This window comes from Vanellus vanellus, assembly GCF_965231255.1.
Source record: "Vanellus vanellus genome assembly, chromosome: 6".
In the NCBI taxonomy this organism is placed as follows: domain Eukaryota; kingdom Metazoa; phylum Chordata; class Aves; order Charadriiformes; family Charadriidae; genus Vanellus; species Vanellus vanellus.
This window is the reverse complement of record NC_138911.1, coordinates 57,494,245-57,510,382: the sequence shown is the minus strand read 5'-3', so window position 1 is coordinate 57,510,382 and position 16,138 is coordinate 57,494,245. Positions and strand designations below refer to the sequence as shown.

The 16,138-nt window shown below is 45.5% G+C and overlaps 1 protein-coding gene across 1 annotated transcript in view; it reads right to left on the bottom strand.

Moving 5' to 3' along the window:
* JAG2 (jagged canonical Notch ligand 2) overlaps window positions 1–14,417 on the bottom strand; it is a gene marked incomplete at its 5' end in the record, with an annotated part of 74,024 nt that extends 59,607 nt beyond the window's left edge. Inside the window, 2 exons of the mRNA XM_082485778.1 lie at window positions 13,449–13,772; window positions 14,085–14,417. Coding sequence (XP_082341904.1) covers window positions 13,449–13,772; window positions 14,085–14,417 — 657 coding nt within the window. The remainder of the gene's footprint in view (window positions 1–13,448; window positions 13,773–14,084) is intronic.
* Between the last annotated feature and the right edge of the window lie 1,721 nt (window positions 14,418–16,138).

Here is a 16,138-nt window from a genome sequence, read left to right as displayed (position 1 = left end):
AACCTCAAATAATAGCCTTCTCTTCCATACTATTCAGGGAGAACACAAGGTATTGACTTTTAATTGAGATTAGAAATTGAGATTAAAAAGCAGAAGTTGTATACAAGAGAAAAGAGTAACAATTCCAGCAGATGTTTCTCTGCAACTATCCAATTTTAGTGGACAAAACGAAAAAAAGAAGTCAGAAACCCGCCAGAAAACACTATTTTAGATGGACAGTCACAGGATTAAGTTTCAGTAGACGTTTTACCTGATCATTATATGAAAGGAAATAAACAAGCTATTTAAATCTTAAGATACTTTAATGACTTCACAGCTATTAAGATACAGTCCTCTCCACCACAGCTGGAGTTAACACTACCAGTTTCCAGAAAACCACTAAATTAATCCAATAGCAAAGAACAGAAGAAAGTATTGATGAAATTACAGAATAGAGAAAAAAGCCTTTTAGAAAGAGACATGTACAAGTACAATGCCATGCAGACAGTTGGGTACAACCTTAAGATCATTTTATTAGATTTAAGTGGAAGCTTTCAGCCTTGCTACCACCTTTGAACTGTTTCAGACAAACTTGATATTAACCAAGTATCCATGTCCTACTCTTTTCCTAACTTTCTGGAAGAAGTCCAAGATAAATTAAATCCATAATATGTATACTTTCTTGTTGCATTAATGAAAGTGTAGCTAGATTGTCTCTTTTGAAGTGTATGTAACGACCATGAAGACCCATTAATGGTTAGTGCAAGACTTGTTTTATGCTAATATTTAGAATTCAAAGATGAACTAGTAATTAATACTGCTCTTCCCTTCCCCTCCACACTCCATGTGGCATGGATATTAGTGTCCTCTGGGCACTTCAAGCCATGCATCATTATAATTTCAACTTGAAGTCAAGAGGGAATTAAACTAACTATGTAATAACATACTTTAATTATTGTTCTAAACACAGAACACCTGCATGCTCTCTCTTTTGTATTGGAAATATGCATACTAAGAAGGTAGGCAAATACAGAAAAAAAAAGCATGCCCCCAAGTTCTATGTATGCAAAGTTCCCAGGAATAGAGAGTAGTGTTTTAATATTAACCATTTTAAATAATGTTAGCAGTGGATAGCACTGCAGTCTTTCCCTTTGTTTCTGAAAAAAACAAATGCCCACAAAACCAATTTAAGCTAATGAGCCTAGATGTCTTGCCTCAGGAAGAGGAGAAGCCCATACTCAACCTCTGTTCCTAAGGGAGCACAGGGACAAGGGCACTGTTCTTCTAAGTCCTCTTCAACTCTCTCATCCGTCCCACCCACCCAAGTCAATCCAAGAGCTAGGTGGGGCAGCACCAGTCACATTTGAAAGACGACATGCAAGGCAAAGGCTTCGCTGGCCCACAGTGATGGCAACAGCTGACTGATCAAACATCCATATAGCTCCAAACAAGATGCATTGTTTTTCTCCAATGGCATTGGCTCTGAGCACAGATATTGTCAGAGGCCTTTTCGCCATAAAGGAACATAAATGTCTAGGTCTTATTGCTACACGAGTTGCACAAGTTTCAGTCAATTTGAACTTCATGTTTGCACAAGACACTTATCAAATAGATTGTGTAGATTTCCTCACAGCTAGGAACAGACATATTATTAATCTAGAAAAAGTGGATAATGCACTTAAAGTGTCCTTCATTTCAGCCCCAAACTGAACACCAGCTCAGTTTTGAATTTCTGCACATGCTAAAAAGGCTGGCAGAGAAACAAATGGAAAGACAACACCTTATTTCAACTTCACAGGTAGCTGCTCACCTTCCCTTACAACTGCCTCAGCTCTCTGAACAAGGACACTGCAAACACAACCAATGCTATATCCATGTCTTGCTGTTCTCCATAAATTTACGTGTATAAGTTGAGCAGAAAAATAACAGCCACCACAGTAAGAGATGGTGCAAATTTTCACGTAGATCAACACATGGAAGAAACTTGAATAAAGGATTAAACAGAGATTCTGCACATAGACATGCACACTTAGTTAAATATACATGGGAGCACCAGAGTTTAGTTGTGGAGAAAATAAGTTCATTAAGATGTTCCTGAAACAAATGCTTGTATCATATTCCAGTAGCAGGACTGAATCGTCTGAACAGTGTGGCTACAGTAAATCTTTACCATGTTTGCAGCACCAACCACTATGCTGTATTTAATTACTATTAAAGATGAACTGCTTACAGCAGCAAACACAGCATACCGCAGTAGATGTAGGCTACAATTCCAAGATACCTATTTGAATATATGGCAACCAAGACTTCATCAATCCCACCATAAAAAAGCAGCATCAGAAGTTTAATATCAAATCATATATTTCAGATTAGTGTAAACTGGCGGGGATCTGATATAGCTTTATATTACTACAAATCAGACAAAACCCACAAATTGGCATGCCTTTGGAAGGAAAACTTTGTAACAAACATAGCAAAGTACATAGAACAACCTTTGACAGCCAGCACTTGCCCTGTATATTTACTCTAAGCAAGAGAAGAGTGCTTCTCTTTTTTTTTTTTTTTTTTTTTTTTTTCTTCTTCCCCTTGTCCTGGATTTGGAAGCTATGAAAGGGAAATTACGTCAGCAAGTCTTCAAGTTCATTTCATTTTTGACCCCTAGTTACTTCTCTGCTGGGTACCAGTGTTACAGCTTTCCTCAATGTATCAATGGAGAACAGAATGAAGCCATGTAGAGTAAGCTACTCTACTAGCAAAGTCCTAGTGAATGCTTTTCAGTTTCGTTAGTACTTCATTTGCCACTGACTCTTCTGATGTTCACCCTTCTCCAGATTCTTTGTCAAGCTGATGTTTCACAGACTACCAAATCTTGAAAATCCATCTTAAGGCCTTAGGGACAAATTATCACCGATAGCAAGCTGCCACAAGCCAAGGCTATCTTTTCCTGCCAGCTAAAGCTTATTTTATTTACCTTACATTTATGGTGATCTGGGAGTAGCTTGAGCAGATCTGTTGATATGCAACAGTTTGTTCTTCTAAGCCCTGTGACAATTACGTTTTGACAGTCCACACTTTAAGTCCAGAATATGCAGTGTTAGAAAGAAGGGATTTGAAATCTGGGAATTAACCTATCAAGATCTGCCACTAGCTAGGTTTGTGCAACCACTTCACTCTTCACCTCTTACAGAGCAAGAGGAGGAGATGTGAAGTGACTACAAGCTATAAATCACAGAACCCTGAAGTTATCACAATTTAACAGCAAGGCATCAGAAAGCACCGCAGGAGCGCTAAATATTTGACAACCAACGTCTTAAGCGTGTATGCAAGTCTAAACATACAGTAAGAACTCCATGTTGTGATATAAGGAAAATCATGTTACTGTAATGTAAAAGAGAATCAGAACTATCAAAAGCACACGCACAAAAACGTTTTTGCACATGGTGTAAGAGAAAGGAACTACCACTAAAATGTATTAAGCAGCAGCTTGTATTACCAGTCCAGTCCTATTAAAATTGTCCTCAGCCAATAGGAAGAACAGTAAATTGCACCAAAAATTGCACACCCTGAAAAATTTCTACTTCAGTCTTGATTGCAGTAGATCAATAATTAAACTATTTACATATTTCTCAACTTACTGCTTAAAGCATGTCAGTCAAGTCTTCCAAGTATGAAAAGCTCCCTAATTAGAATTTAAGTTCTCCAGCTGGAATCTTGGACCTTTAACATTAAAAGCGTAGACTGTGTTTTAAGGTAGACATCATTTTCTACCAGTTTTAAGATACTGCATCAGTATTAATATCGCCTACTCACTGGAAGTCCAGAAATGTAAATTTTATCCAATTCGAACATTAGATGCTTAAAGTTACTTAAGGTTGGTATGTCCATCATACTAGAAAGCATAGGAGAGACTAGAGAACTAGTGGACTATCTGGAAGTAGAAGAGGCATTGCAAGAACTATTTAAGTGTCATAATAATCAAATAGTAATATACTGAACAAAAAAAAACAAAAACAACACAACACCAGAACACATCCTGTTGGGAGGGAGAAAGATGAATAGAGCTGTGTGATGGCTCTTATATAGATCATCCTGAGTCAGGGAGGAGTGGCTGTCCCTGATTTAACCATAGACTTTTGGTGTCTTTGCTTACTGTATAAGGAAAAATACTCTATATAAAACTTAGCCTCTACTTAAGACAACAGTCTTAAAGATTATCACATGTCCATTAATATTATAGATAAACAATGAAGCTAGACTAGGACTGAACAGATTAATTTATTTTTCAGTTACTCAGATTCCTTTGGCTTTTCTTTTTCCTGGTCTAATGACCAGAGTTTTGCTGAAAGACACTTGGTTTTAGAAATCCAATGCGTGCGACATAGTAGATATATTTCAGCATCACCAGAGATTTAAATACCATCCAGCTCTGTGAGATAAATGTTTGCTGTTTCCCTGAGATGTCTCTAATGCTGCATTTGATATTAAGTATTTTTCTTGTGATTATTTCTGAAACAGCAATTAATAAAAGAAACCTTTAAATTTCCTCCTTTTTATAGAGAATAAAGGCTAACTACAACTCTAAAAAATGACCTTGTGAATAAAGTTTAATAAGCGAGCATAAGCTACAGCCTAACTCTTAACCAACAAGATTTTATAACCGTACAACATTGTCAGAAAATAATCACAAGAAAAATACTTAATATCAAATGCAGCATTAGAGACATCTCAGGGAAACAGCAAACATTTATCTCACAGAGCTGGATGGTATTTAAATCTCTGGTGATGCTGAAATATATCTACTATGTCGCACGCATTGGATTTCTAAAACCAAGTGTCTTTCAGCAAAACTCTGGTCATTAGACCAGGAAAAAGAAAAGCCAAAGGAATCTGAGTAACTGAAAAATAAATTAATCTGTTCAGTCCTAGTCTAGCTTCATTGTTTATCTATAATATTAATGGACATGTGATAATCTTTAAGACTGTTGTCTTAAGTAGAGGCTAAGTTTTATATAGAGTATTTTTCCTTATACAGTAAGCAAAGACACCAAAAGTCTATGGTTAAATCAGGGACAGCCACTCCTCCCTGACTCAGGATGATCTATATAAGAGCCATCACACAGCTCTATTCATCTTTCTCCCTCCCAACAGGTCTCCCTGGGTGTACAGCAGGGGAAGGCAGCAGCTCTAAGATGGTCCCACCACCCCATGGGAGGCAGAAGTTCAGCAGGTGCCCAACAGGTGGTCTTAGCCATCTACACTGGTTCATTCCCCAACCCTGGGGGCAGTGGTAGGGGAAAATGGTCAGTCTACATATCCACCTCCTGTTCACATGACAGCTGAACATGCAGCTCAAAAGCCACCAACTGGCTATGGCAGCCAGTACTGCCAGTAGTCATCTCTGGCACCAAAACCCGATCAATTTTAGACACCCACTAACCAGAAGCCAGAGTAGCTTTCTAGCAAGAAGCCCAAAGGCATATTAGAGTGCTAAAGAGGAAGAGAATGGTGGAGTTACTGGCAAGGAACAGTAGCGACTATCCTTTGGTAAGCATCTGGCTAAGCATTAAGGAGCCAGAATACTTTTGTTCCTCACTACTTGAAGTAGCCTTTCTCCTTCCAAACTGCTGCTCCCAAGTTTTTTTCCGGAGCAGAGGATTACTAGCAGCTAGAACTGGAGAGGACCAAGGGAAAGTAAGTTGATGTGCTAGCAGGAAAGTGACCCTCCCTTTTTAGTCTCTTCAGTAGGCTGAGCAGCTCTGAACCAGAGAAAGCAATGCAAATAGGACCCACACAGAGTTGACAAAACATTGGCCTTGTTTTCAGAAGAGGAGGGAGGGAAGCTTTCAGGCACACAGTAATTTAAAGCTTCTGCAGATGACTAAGTATACAATGCAATCATAGCTGCTTTATGAACTTAATAAAGTAGTTTCTAAAGTAAGTTCATAGCATGTTTTTCAGAGCCAACACTCGCACAAAGCAACACCTACAGGAAAAACAAGTGAAGGAGTCAGACTACACAGAAAAGATGAATTCCACTTATCTCACCTACACGTAGTGACTCAATGGCATTGCTCAAAAGAGGGGCCACACAGCTACCAGCCCACAGGGATAGCACAAAAGTAATTTTAAAAGTTAAAAAAAAAAAAAAATCATCATCGTTTACCTTGCACATCTGTCTCAAATACAATCCTGCTCATACAAGAAAAACTTTGTGGCAACTGATTAATGACAAACAGATTAAAAATCCACTAAACAGTTTGTGGCATTTTTTACATCCAGAAAATGTAGTTGTTTCACATCATTTATTGTTTGACAGAAGCTTAATTTTTTGCAGCTTTTGTGCTGCTGATGAACAGCGAACTCTAACAGTATCTCAAAGCGAGCTGGACTTGCGCAAGGATTACAAGCAGTAGCGTCAAACACAGAAAGTAGCTTTTACAACACAATGCTTCTCAACATCTACACCAACAGATTTCCTTGAACTTCACAGGATCTCTCAGAAAGTCCACAATACAGTGGGAACACAGCCCAATTAGGCCAAACATCACAAGTCTGATATAAACACAACCAATTATGGTTTTACCCCAACCAACTATGCTAAAGATAAACTTCATTGTTTAAGATTAAAGCTACAAGTAGTCATGTCTCTAGCAGACCTTTCATAAACAGACTTTTTTTTTTTTTTTTTTTTTGAGAAAACAGTGCTTGAAACATCTTCATACAGCCCAAAGACAGTGCTATGAAGCCTCCATCACATTATGGTGAATCAAACATGCTGTTTCTACCTCACCCTCTTCTCCAGTTCACATCCTCTAGTGTAAGTGTAACCCTTACTAATACCTATTCCATTTTCAGTCAAAGATTTAATGTGCACACCAGCTGCGTGGCTAAAAGTGTAGCATTTCACTGATAGGCTGGCTGGAGTACCTTCTGGAATAAAGATTAAAAATTTGACAAGAGGTATATAAGCTGTACCACTCATCTGGGAGGTAAGGTTATTTGTCTGCAAGTTTTGAGTTCAGCCTCAGTGTTTCTAATAAATAAGCAAGTGTTTACTTAAGGAAGCTTTCAAGGAGTATAAATAGAAGTGTTCTTTACTATCTCACCATCTCTGTGACATTCAAAAACCTCCCAGAACTTTAAGGTATAAAAGCTTAAATAGTTAGAATACTGTCCTCTGAGGCATATTTATTTCAAAGACATAAGAAATTCTAGATTTAGTGACATCAATGTATGAAAGATTAAGAGTGCAAAGAACATTTCTGCTTAAAATTAGAAGAGAGATTTTCTATAGTTACATGAAACTTAAGTCTTTAGGCTTTCTATTCTGGGCAAGCTGCAAATAGTTGCTGGCACACACAGCATGCCAATAATAAATCCCTTTTTCAAAGAGTGGTTCTGAAGTGCTCACCATTAAGGCCTTGATTATTTTTTTTTTTTTTTTTTTTTAGAGGTGACACCTGCAGCTGCTATTGAAATCAACTGGAGTTGTCACTACCCAGCATTGCTAATGTCCATCTCTAAAACATCACCCGATTATCTTCTTTTAGGAAAGAGTATAACAAAACCTGAAAGCTACTCTTTGTGTTTGTGTAACTTGAAACTAAAGGGGTATCATTTATATAGTAAACCATTCCTCCAGCCTCAACCTTTCATTTCTGATCAAAAAAGTTTGAAGGCAAATACAGTTCTGAGCAGGTGAAAGCATTTGATTCCCTGATCTACCTTCTGAGACTGAGGAAACATGGATCCATGTTTTCTGATCCACAATATATCTCCCCCTGAATTGCAACAGGCAGAGGAAGGCTTCATGAGCACAAGGACTGCAGGTGTTTTGTCAAAATAAGAAACAGTTTGGTATGCCAGGCACCCACAGCAGTCCTAAAGTATACTGACAAGCCAATCAGGCAGAGTCAGTAAACAAGCAGCAAGCTCAGGGAGGGGGAAAGTGGTCAAGTATTAAAAAGGAAGCTTTGTGCTATCAGCAGAGCCTTCCACCTGGGGGGAAAGAAAAAAAGAAAGAAAAAAAAAAAAAAAAAAGAGTTAGGCTGCTGGCAAATAAGACATTAGCCATATATTGATGAACTACATAAACATTTATCAACTACATTATTTTTTCCCATGCTGACTTCCTCTGCTAATGAGGTGTGATGTATGTACATTATAACTCATCACTATACCAGGTGAATTTTACATTTTGGCATAAGGTCTTGCTCTCACTTCTTATTCCCTGCCCTCGGGTCTTGCTTGGGACAGCATGTTTGCACGGGCTTATGTTTTTTCTAAAAGGAGTTTCAATGGAGCAAAGAACAACTATTTAGAGGTAAAGCTTGCTGTGTATCACTTGAGCATGCTTCTTTTGTGAAATTCTGATCTTTTTCATGTACATACTGTTCCTCAGGTACAGCTATCTACAAGCACCTTTTTCAGTGGTAAATGGCCTAAAGTTAACCTGCTTAATTGAAGCATATCTGTCACAATGGGTTGTCATTCAAGCTGACAAGATACATGTTTACTCTACCAGGGAGCATGGAGTAATCTAATCCAGGATGCTTTTATTACAAGGCCTCAAGATCCTGATCAGAGAGTAGTGATGGCTGTGTTAAGACAGAAGGCAGACCAACTGCAGATCTACCAGCCAAATAAAAATAGACAAGAACATTTCCTGTCGTCAGGCTACCTAATTCCCTACAGGCACCAAGGATACACACAAGGATACACCCAGATAACACACTTCAAGTTTAGATGCCCTCAAAGGCCTAATCACCTTCATTTTTCAAATTAGAAGGACAGAGAGCTTGATGCAGAAACCTATACTGAAGTAGACAAAATCTGAAAGTGCCAAACAGAACACTGTACCCATTAAGTAATAAAAGCTATAAGGTCAAGTATTCCTGCTTGGGTTTTGGCAGAGGACGGGTTGCTTTCTAAGAAATTCAACATTTACTGCTGCAGCCAAGTTAACCTCTCAACAGCTTTACACATTTGATGGTTCATGCTCCTGTGTATGTTTTAGATCAAGACTGAACCCCTTCCAGGCATTTGGATAAGACTCACATATGGACTGCACATGGATGAAACTTACACAGAGCATAGATGTTAAGTTTATATACTTTCACTCATTTTTATTTACCTGAAAGTTAACAGTACTTCAGAAGGGTACAGAGAGGTGCTACGATCACACTCCAATTAGGAAAAAACTTAATATCAGTGCTTGCAAAAGCAATAAATTAGTTGCCGACATTCTAGCAGGGAAGGAACCCAAGCAAGTTGAAGGCTGCCTGAACGTTTACTATCCCTTCTTCAGACAGGTACACAGAGTCCTAGCTAAGGTCTCTCAAGGAAAAAAGAGAAGTGAAATTGCTTGTTTCTGCTACTTATCTCCAAGGCCCTAAACTCTGAAGTTCACCTGTGGAGTACAGAGTATACTGTACTCATACGTATACTGCACTGTCAGTCAGTCACACTAGAATCTCAAAACCAGAGGACAGAGGGACTGAGGAGAGATAGCGATGCATACTATAATACACAATTTCAACATCCACAACTAGTCAGAACAATTCCTCTATATGACTAATTAAGTGAAGTAATGGATGCCATACCAATATTTACAGTGCAGGAAAAGCTGTGAATTCCCTAAGGGAAGGAACAGGGTGGAGGGAAAAACCACACACACACAACTCCATTTCATGCCATCTTGCAAAGGAGTATAAAAAATGGTTCCACATAACCCATCCAGAAGAACAACTTTAACTTTAAAACCTAATAACCTAACTGTCATTGATAAATATTGTTGTGGAAGGTATTTCTGAAGCTTCAGTGTCTGAATTAACAGCTTTGTGCTGGGAAAAAAAACACTCAAGACTAATGAACCTAAACTGTGTAAGTCATCAGAACTGATTCTTCAAAACTACTTGAGTTCTCCCGTCTTTTTTGTTTTAAAGTTGCATATAAATTTTAATTGCATCATTTGTTTGTTAACAGTCTCAAATGAGCATTAAGCTTCAAGTTTTACAGCAGGAGGCAAAGAAAAAAATGTGAGGTAGGTGGGTGAAGACGACAGCTGTATTGTTCTAGCTGTTCCTCAGCCTCTCCCACTGCCAGATTTCTGCTTATGATGTATCCCAAGGTAGCAATTTTAAGAATTTTTTGGCAATATCCCAAGCTCCTCTTGCAAATCAGTGATCAGACTGATGTTATTAAAAAAAGACAGGAAATAGGAATAAACTGCATAACTGACACTGTGTCAAACAGTAGAAATCACTGAACTCTGGGTACTGCAGCTTTACAGAAGAGATACTTAACTGAATTTCAGAGTAAAAATTTACCATCTAAAATTAAAAAAAAAAAATCAGTATAAGAAAACCAAGGTAAAAAGCCAGTTTTCAAGATACTACTTGCCTTAGAGCTACTGCTAGCTCAGGACACTGCAATATCAAACAGTCGTCAAGAAAGCCTCCCTCGAGCAATTTAGACATTAATATGTTAGTCTCCTTCAATGAGGGAGCTATCGTTCAGATGAGGTTCAGTAAGAAGTCCACATATACCAATGCTGCCTTTCATTAGGGTTGGATTTCTCAGTCTTAATAATCCAATCTAGAACTACTGAAATAAGTCCTTCGCCCACTGCTAGCACACAAAGGTAAATTTGTTTCATAAGCGAAGGACACAATTTCTGGTTCTCTTTAGTCTTGTCCCTTCCCAGCATATTCAATAAAGGAACATTAATTTCGTTACTGTTGCATGGCAAAAAAAAAAAAGTCATATGAAAAGACTACATCCATATTGTTCTTTCTTGTTTGCAAACTTGAGCAGAGAGAGCATAGTATTTGAGAATAATTTTGAAATTACCCCAGGGAGTTGAGACCTAACCTAGGAACCCAATCTATTTCAAAAAAACTTTGCATTAAACTAGCATTACAATTAAGCCTCTCCTTGCAGAGTCTATACAGCTTATGTACAGTTGTGACAAAGATGCCGTGTTTCCCATCAACAGACTGAATGTCCAGATTTCAAAATGTAAACCACGAGATACAGGAGGAACTTCTTTCCACAACTGTATCCACAGGCTGCAATACAGGGACTGTTTTTAAAAGCACAACTACTACACAACTTATTTTTAGAATCAAGGGTGGGCAGGGAGAGTATTCAGTAAACCTTCCAAAAATCAGCCAACCACCCACTAAACTGCACTGGGACTGCTGAAATAAACTACAGGCTGCTTTGCAACAGCTGCAAAAAAAGGTGGAAGGAAAGACCCAATGTTTCAAGTCCTTTAAAATGCTGCAGGCAGTGACAAAAAAAAAAAAAGAAATAGCAGCAGACATGGCATTGTATGCTAGCGACACTGTGGCAATTTACCTGCAAGAGGTAGGTCAAACAGGCCTTTCTTAGGACTTGATGAGCATAGAGCAACAATATCCGGCAGCTGCAAGATAGGAATGTGCTTATTCCAGCAGAGAAAAACCAAAGAAGGCTGGTCTTAGGGACCTGCACTGTAAGGATTATCAAACCCTCCTCTTGTTTCAAGTAGCACTACTAGAAAATGGCAAAATAAAAGCGTGAGTTAAGTTACCTTTACTTCCTCATGCAGGTAACATAAAAGGTTTGAGGTGCTAACGTTACCAAAATCTCCTACTGAAGAGTTTATGATTTCACCAAGCCTATATTAAATGGTCAATAAAGAGGAGAACGAATCTTAATTTTCCCTTTGATCTTACAACTAAAGAGCAGAGTTCTAAATACCTGTTTTTATGGTATTGGCTATATCCATTAACAGGAATCTTTCTTACTTCAACAGGCTCACAGCACCGACAAATGCAATCAAAACACCCCAACTTGGCAATCGGAATGCAAATGCCTCACAGCAGTCAGTTCTTAATTTGAGGTGCATGAGCACCAGGTGGGAGGGTCCCTGGTAGCACAGAAAGTGAAGTGATTTACGGGGACTGGTTTCCTTTTGCAGAAAATACGAGTGAGCAGTTTTGTCCCTGACCACCCCTAGCAGCAGTTTTCCAAGTAACAAAGATCCTGCGAGCTGCATAATCTCGAGAGGTCAGCAAGGGCCATTTCATCTGTTAGTCACCAGGTGCCAAACACCATCCACAGGTACCGAGGCTTCCCGTACTCATCTCCCTCTTGAGCTCGGGCATTGCACCATCCCCATTCCTCAGCACCTCGCAACTTGCCAGCTTCCACCCCGTGGCCCACTTGGACAGGCCAGGAGCAACAGCTGTGAAACTCCCTGCAGGACCCTACCTGCCTGCAGCCGGGCACGAAGCCACGGCCTTCCCTCCCTCCCGCCCGCCGCTCCCCGCTCCGCACCCAGCGCCCCCAACAAGCAGAAGGCAGTACCCCCGTCCTCCGAGGACAGGAACGCGCCTTGGCCCGCAGCCCCTGCGGATGCGCCCCCTCGGAGCTGCGGGCTGAGGGAACGGATCGGGAGACGAGTCACAGAACCCTCCGAGATCCTGAAGGGAGGGACGGGGGCGGCAGCACCGGGGTCTCGCACGCAGACGCCCGCAGCCCCCGCCGCCGCGCAGCCGAGGCACCGATCCGGTTGCTGACAGGATCAGAGCCGGGCTCCGCTTCGGACGCCCCCTCCCGATTCGTGGGTCCGGAGGCGGGCGGCTCCGGCCTCCCTTCGCCACCCGGGAGACGGCGAGCGCCGCGCTCAGCCCAGCGCAGGTGCGCGTGTGTGTGGAAAGGGGGGAGCTCGCTGCGCTTGGGACGCGAGAGGCCCCCGCGGCTGCCCCCCGCCCTCACACCCACCGGCTCCCGCCCCTCAGACCCCCCGCGCGCTCCGCCGCCGCCTCCGCCACGCGGCCCCGCCCGCGCCCCGGGGGGGGGGGGGGGGGTGGAGGGAGGAGGGAGGAAGGGGGAGTAAGGCCGGCAGCTCGCGCCCTTCGCGAGCCGCGGCACGCGCCCCGCCGCGCCCCCCACCTGCGCCGCCGCGGCGGCGCCCCCTGCCGGGGACAGCCCCGCGCTGCGCGGAGCCGCGGGGGGCTCGGCGGGGGTGCGCGGCCGCCGTCGGGCTTCGCCTTTCGGGGGGAGGCGGTTTTTCGCTGTTATTATTATTTTTTTACAGGGCAAAAATTAAAATAAATTCGCGCACGAGCCGCAGCCGGTGTGGGAGCCCGCCACGCGGTCAGCCCGCCGCCGGCTATTCCGCAGCCGCTCCCCGCCGCCGGTAGCCCCTTGGCGAGGCTGTGGCGGACCCCCGCGCCCCTCCGCGGAGAGAAGGCAGCGCACACATACACCCCCCGCCACCCCCCTCCCGTCCGCCAGGCCGTGCCCCGCAGCCCCAGGAGGCGGCCGGCCCCGCCCGGGCAGCGCACCGGCGGTTCTCCCGGCTTTCTAACGGGGGAGCGGGCAGGCGCTGCAGAATCGACAACGGGGCGGGGGGGGGGGGGGGGGGGGGACGACACAAAAAATAGAGAGCGATAACAGTGGCCCGATCATCAACCTACCGGCCAGGCAAACTGAAAGGGAATAACAATCCTGCCCGCCTCGGGGGTTCTGCCTTGATGGGAGTATTTGTTGCTGTTCAAATAGAAAATATTTCCACCGAGAACGGGGGTAGATCCGAATCCGTAGTTGCAGGGTCCGACCGGAGTGATCTTGGCCTGATATTCCTTGAGACAGACTTTCACGTAAGTGTCGCACTCGTCCCGGGTACAGTCCAGGTTCTGGGGGCTTTTCATGCCGTCGCAGCATTCCCCATTGAACAACTCGCCGTTTACATTCCGCACCGAGTTAAGCCGCAGCTCGAAATAGCCCGTGGACCGGGACACCTAAAAATAAAAATCAAAGGGGAAGAACGGCCCCGTTACTACCGCGGCCGGGGGCAGCGCAGGGGGAGGCGCGGGGCTGCGGCGAGCCGCTCCCCGGCTGTCCCCCATCCAACTTTCGCCGGCTGCGGGCTCAACCCCGCGCGTATACGTATACATATACATAAATATTACATACATGATATATGCAAGGTGGAAAGGCAGCGGAGAGGAGGGAGCCGCGCCGCCGCCGGCGCCCCGCGTCCGGTGAGCGGAGCCCCCCGCGCCCGCCCGCGTCCCCCCCCGCCTCCCCTCCCCTCCCCTCCCCGCTCCTACCTGCACGCAGGAGGCGAGGAGCAGCGCCAGGCCGAGCGCGGCGGCGCGGGGGGCCCGGCTCCGCCGACCGGCGCCCCGCATGCCTGCTGCTCCGCGCGGCCGCCTCACAGGAGCCCGCCGAGCCCACCGGCCACGGACCGGCGGCCGCTCGCCGCATGGGCGGCGGGGGAGCCGCCCGCAGCGCGCCGGGGGGCGCAGGGCATGAGCTGCCGGCGGGGCCGCCCGGAGCGCTCCGCCGCCGCTCCCCTCCCGCGGGCTCCGCTCGCCCTCTGTGCGCCTCGGCTCCGCGGACACCCAACAAGTAGGTGCCGGAGTGACAGCTTCATTACCCATTCGCCGCCGCTGCCGCCGCCTTCATATTAATGAGGGGGACGGCCCGGCCCCGCGGCCCGGCGGGTGGGGCCAGCGCCGCTCCCGCCGCGGCTCTTAAAGGGCGGCGGGCGGCAGTAGTAGCCCCCGCCCTGCCTTGCCCTGCCCCGCTGGTAGCGGGGGGTCCACCAGCCTCAGGTTGGGGGGGGATGATGTGCCCCCACGCCGGGTGGGAGCGCCCGCCGCCGCCGCCGAGGAGCGCTTTGGGGCGCGTGTGCCCGCACTGGCGTGTAAGCGGGTGGGGGGGTGCGTGAACGCACCGCCACGGAGGAGGGCGCGGGGTGCCCGCACCCACACCGTCGGAGGGAGCAACCGTGGGATGTGTGCACCCGCGGGGGAGCGCGTAGAGTGGGTGCATCCCTGGCCGTGGAGGAGCATATGGGATATGTGCGTCTACGCTCATGTAGAATTACACAGAGTGTATGCACGTACAGGCATGGAAGAGCACGTGTGTGAGAACAGGCAGTCACGAAGAAGGTCTTGGGGTGAGAGCACCCCACCAATGTAGGAGCATGCATAGTTCATGTGCCCACAGCTGTGGAGGAGTGGGCAGGGTGGGATCACCTACAGCTGTGGAGGAGTGGGCAGGGTGGGATCACCTACAGCTGTGGAGGAGTGGGCAGGGTGGGATCACCTACAGCTGTGGAGGAGTGCACACTCAGAGTCATGGGAGATTGTGCTGGTTGGGAGTGCCCACAGCCATGTAGGAGCACACATGGTGCATGTAAATGTAGCTGTGGAGGAGAACATTGGGTGGGATGATCCACAGCTGTGAGAGCATGCATGGGGCAAGCACCCACAGCTGTGGAGGACTGCATGGAGTGGGTGGACCCGTGGCTGTAGAGAAACACAGAGGGTGGGAGCACCCATGGGAGCATGTGGGGTGCATGTACCCACAGCTGTGGAGGAACACATGGGATGCATGTGCTCATGTAGAAGCACAAAGGGTGCGCGCACCCACAGCCATGTAGGAGTTCACACAGGATCACTTATAGAGTGCTCTCAGTGACGTGTGCGGCACAGAGAGCAGATGGCCAAGTGGTGGGATCATGTCCTCCTCCAGTGGTGGCTCAAGCAACTATGAGAGTAATCGACCAGAGATTTCTCCTTTAGTTTAAGCACCCTCTGATTTTGATCCCTGCTGACAACTATGAAAGCTATACATCCAGACAACTGCATGCTATAGATACGCTATCAAAGCCTGGATCCTCATTTAGGACCTAAGTTTTCCTTCTGTTTCTCTCCCTTCCCCCCCCCTCCCCATTTTAACTCTTTGGTACTGCTCATCCACCGGAGTGGACAATTGGAGAACAAACAGCTCAGAAATCAAAGGGCTGTCATGTTCCCCTGCGCGGAAAACCTTTCACAGAGCCTCCCCCTGCCTTTTCAGCGCCCCGGCTGCCTCCCGTCCCTCCAGCAGCCAGCCGGCACGCTGCTCCTCTGCTATTCATGGCCAACGTGCAGCTGCAGCTACTCTCCTAGGCTGACACAGCAGCAGCTGCTATATGTGTGCCAGCTGGCTAGCCGCTCTCCAAAATCCTCTTGTCCGCCCCGCTCCCCTTGCTTTCCTGCTTCCCCACCTACAGACCTGCTTCTCCTTCCCCACCCACATCTCCCACTCGCCACAATCTGCTCCTGTTTCCTACCCCCCCACACTGTCCTGAGCCTACCCCTCTGCTGTCCCG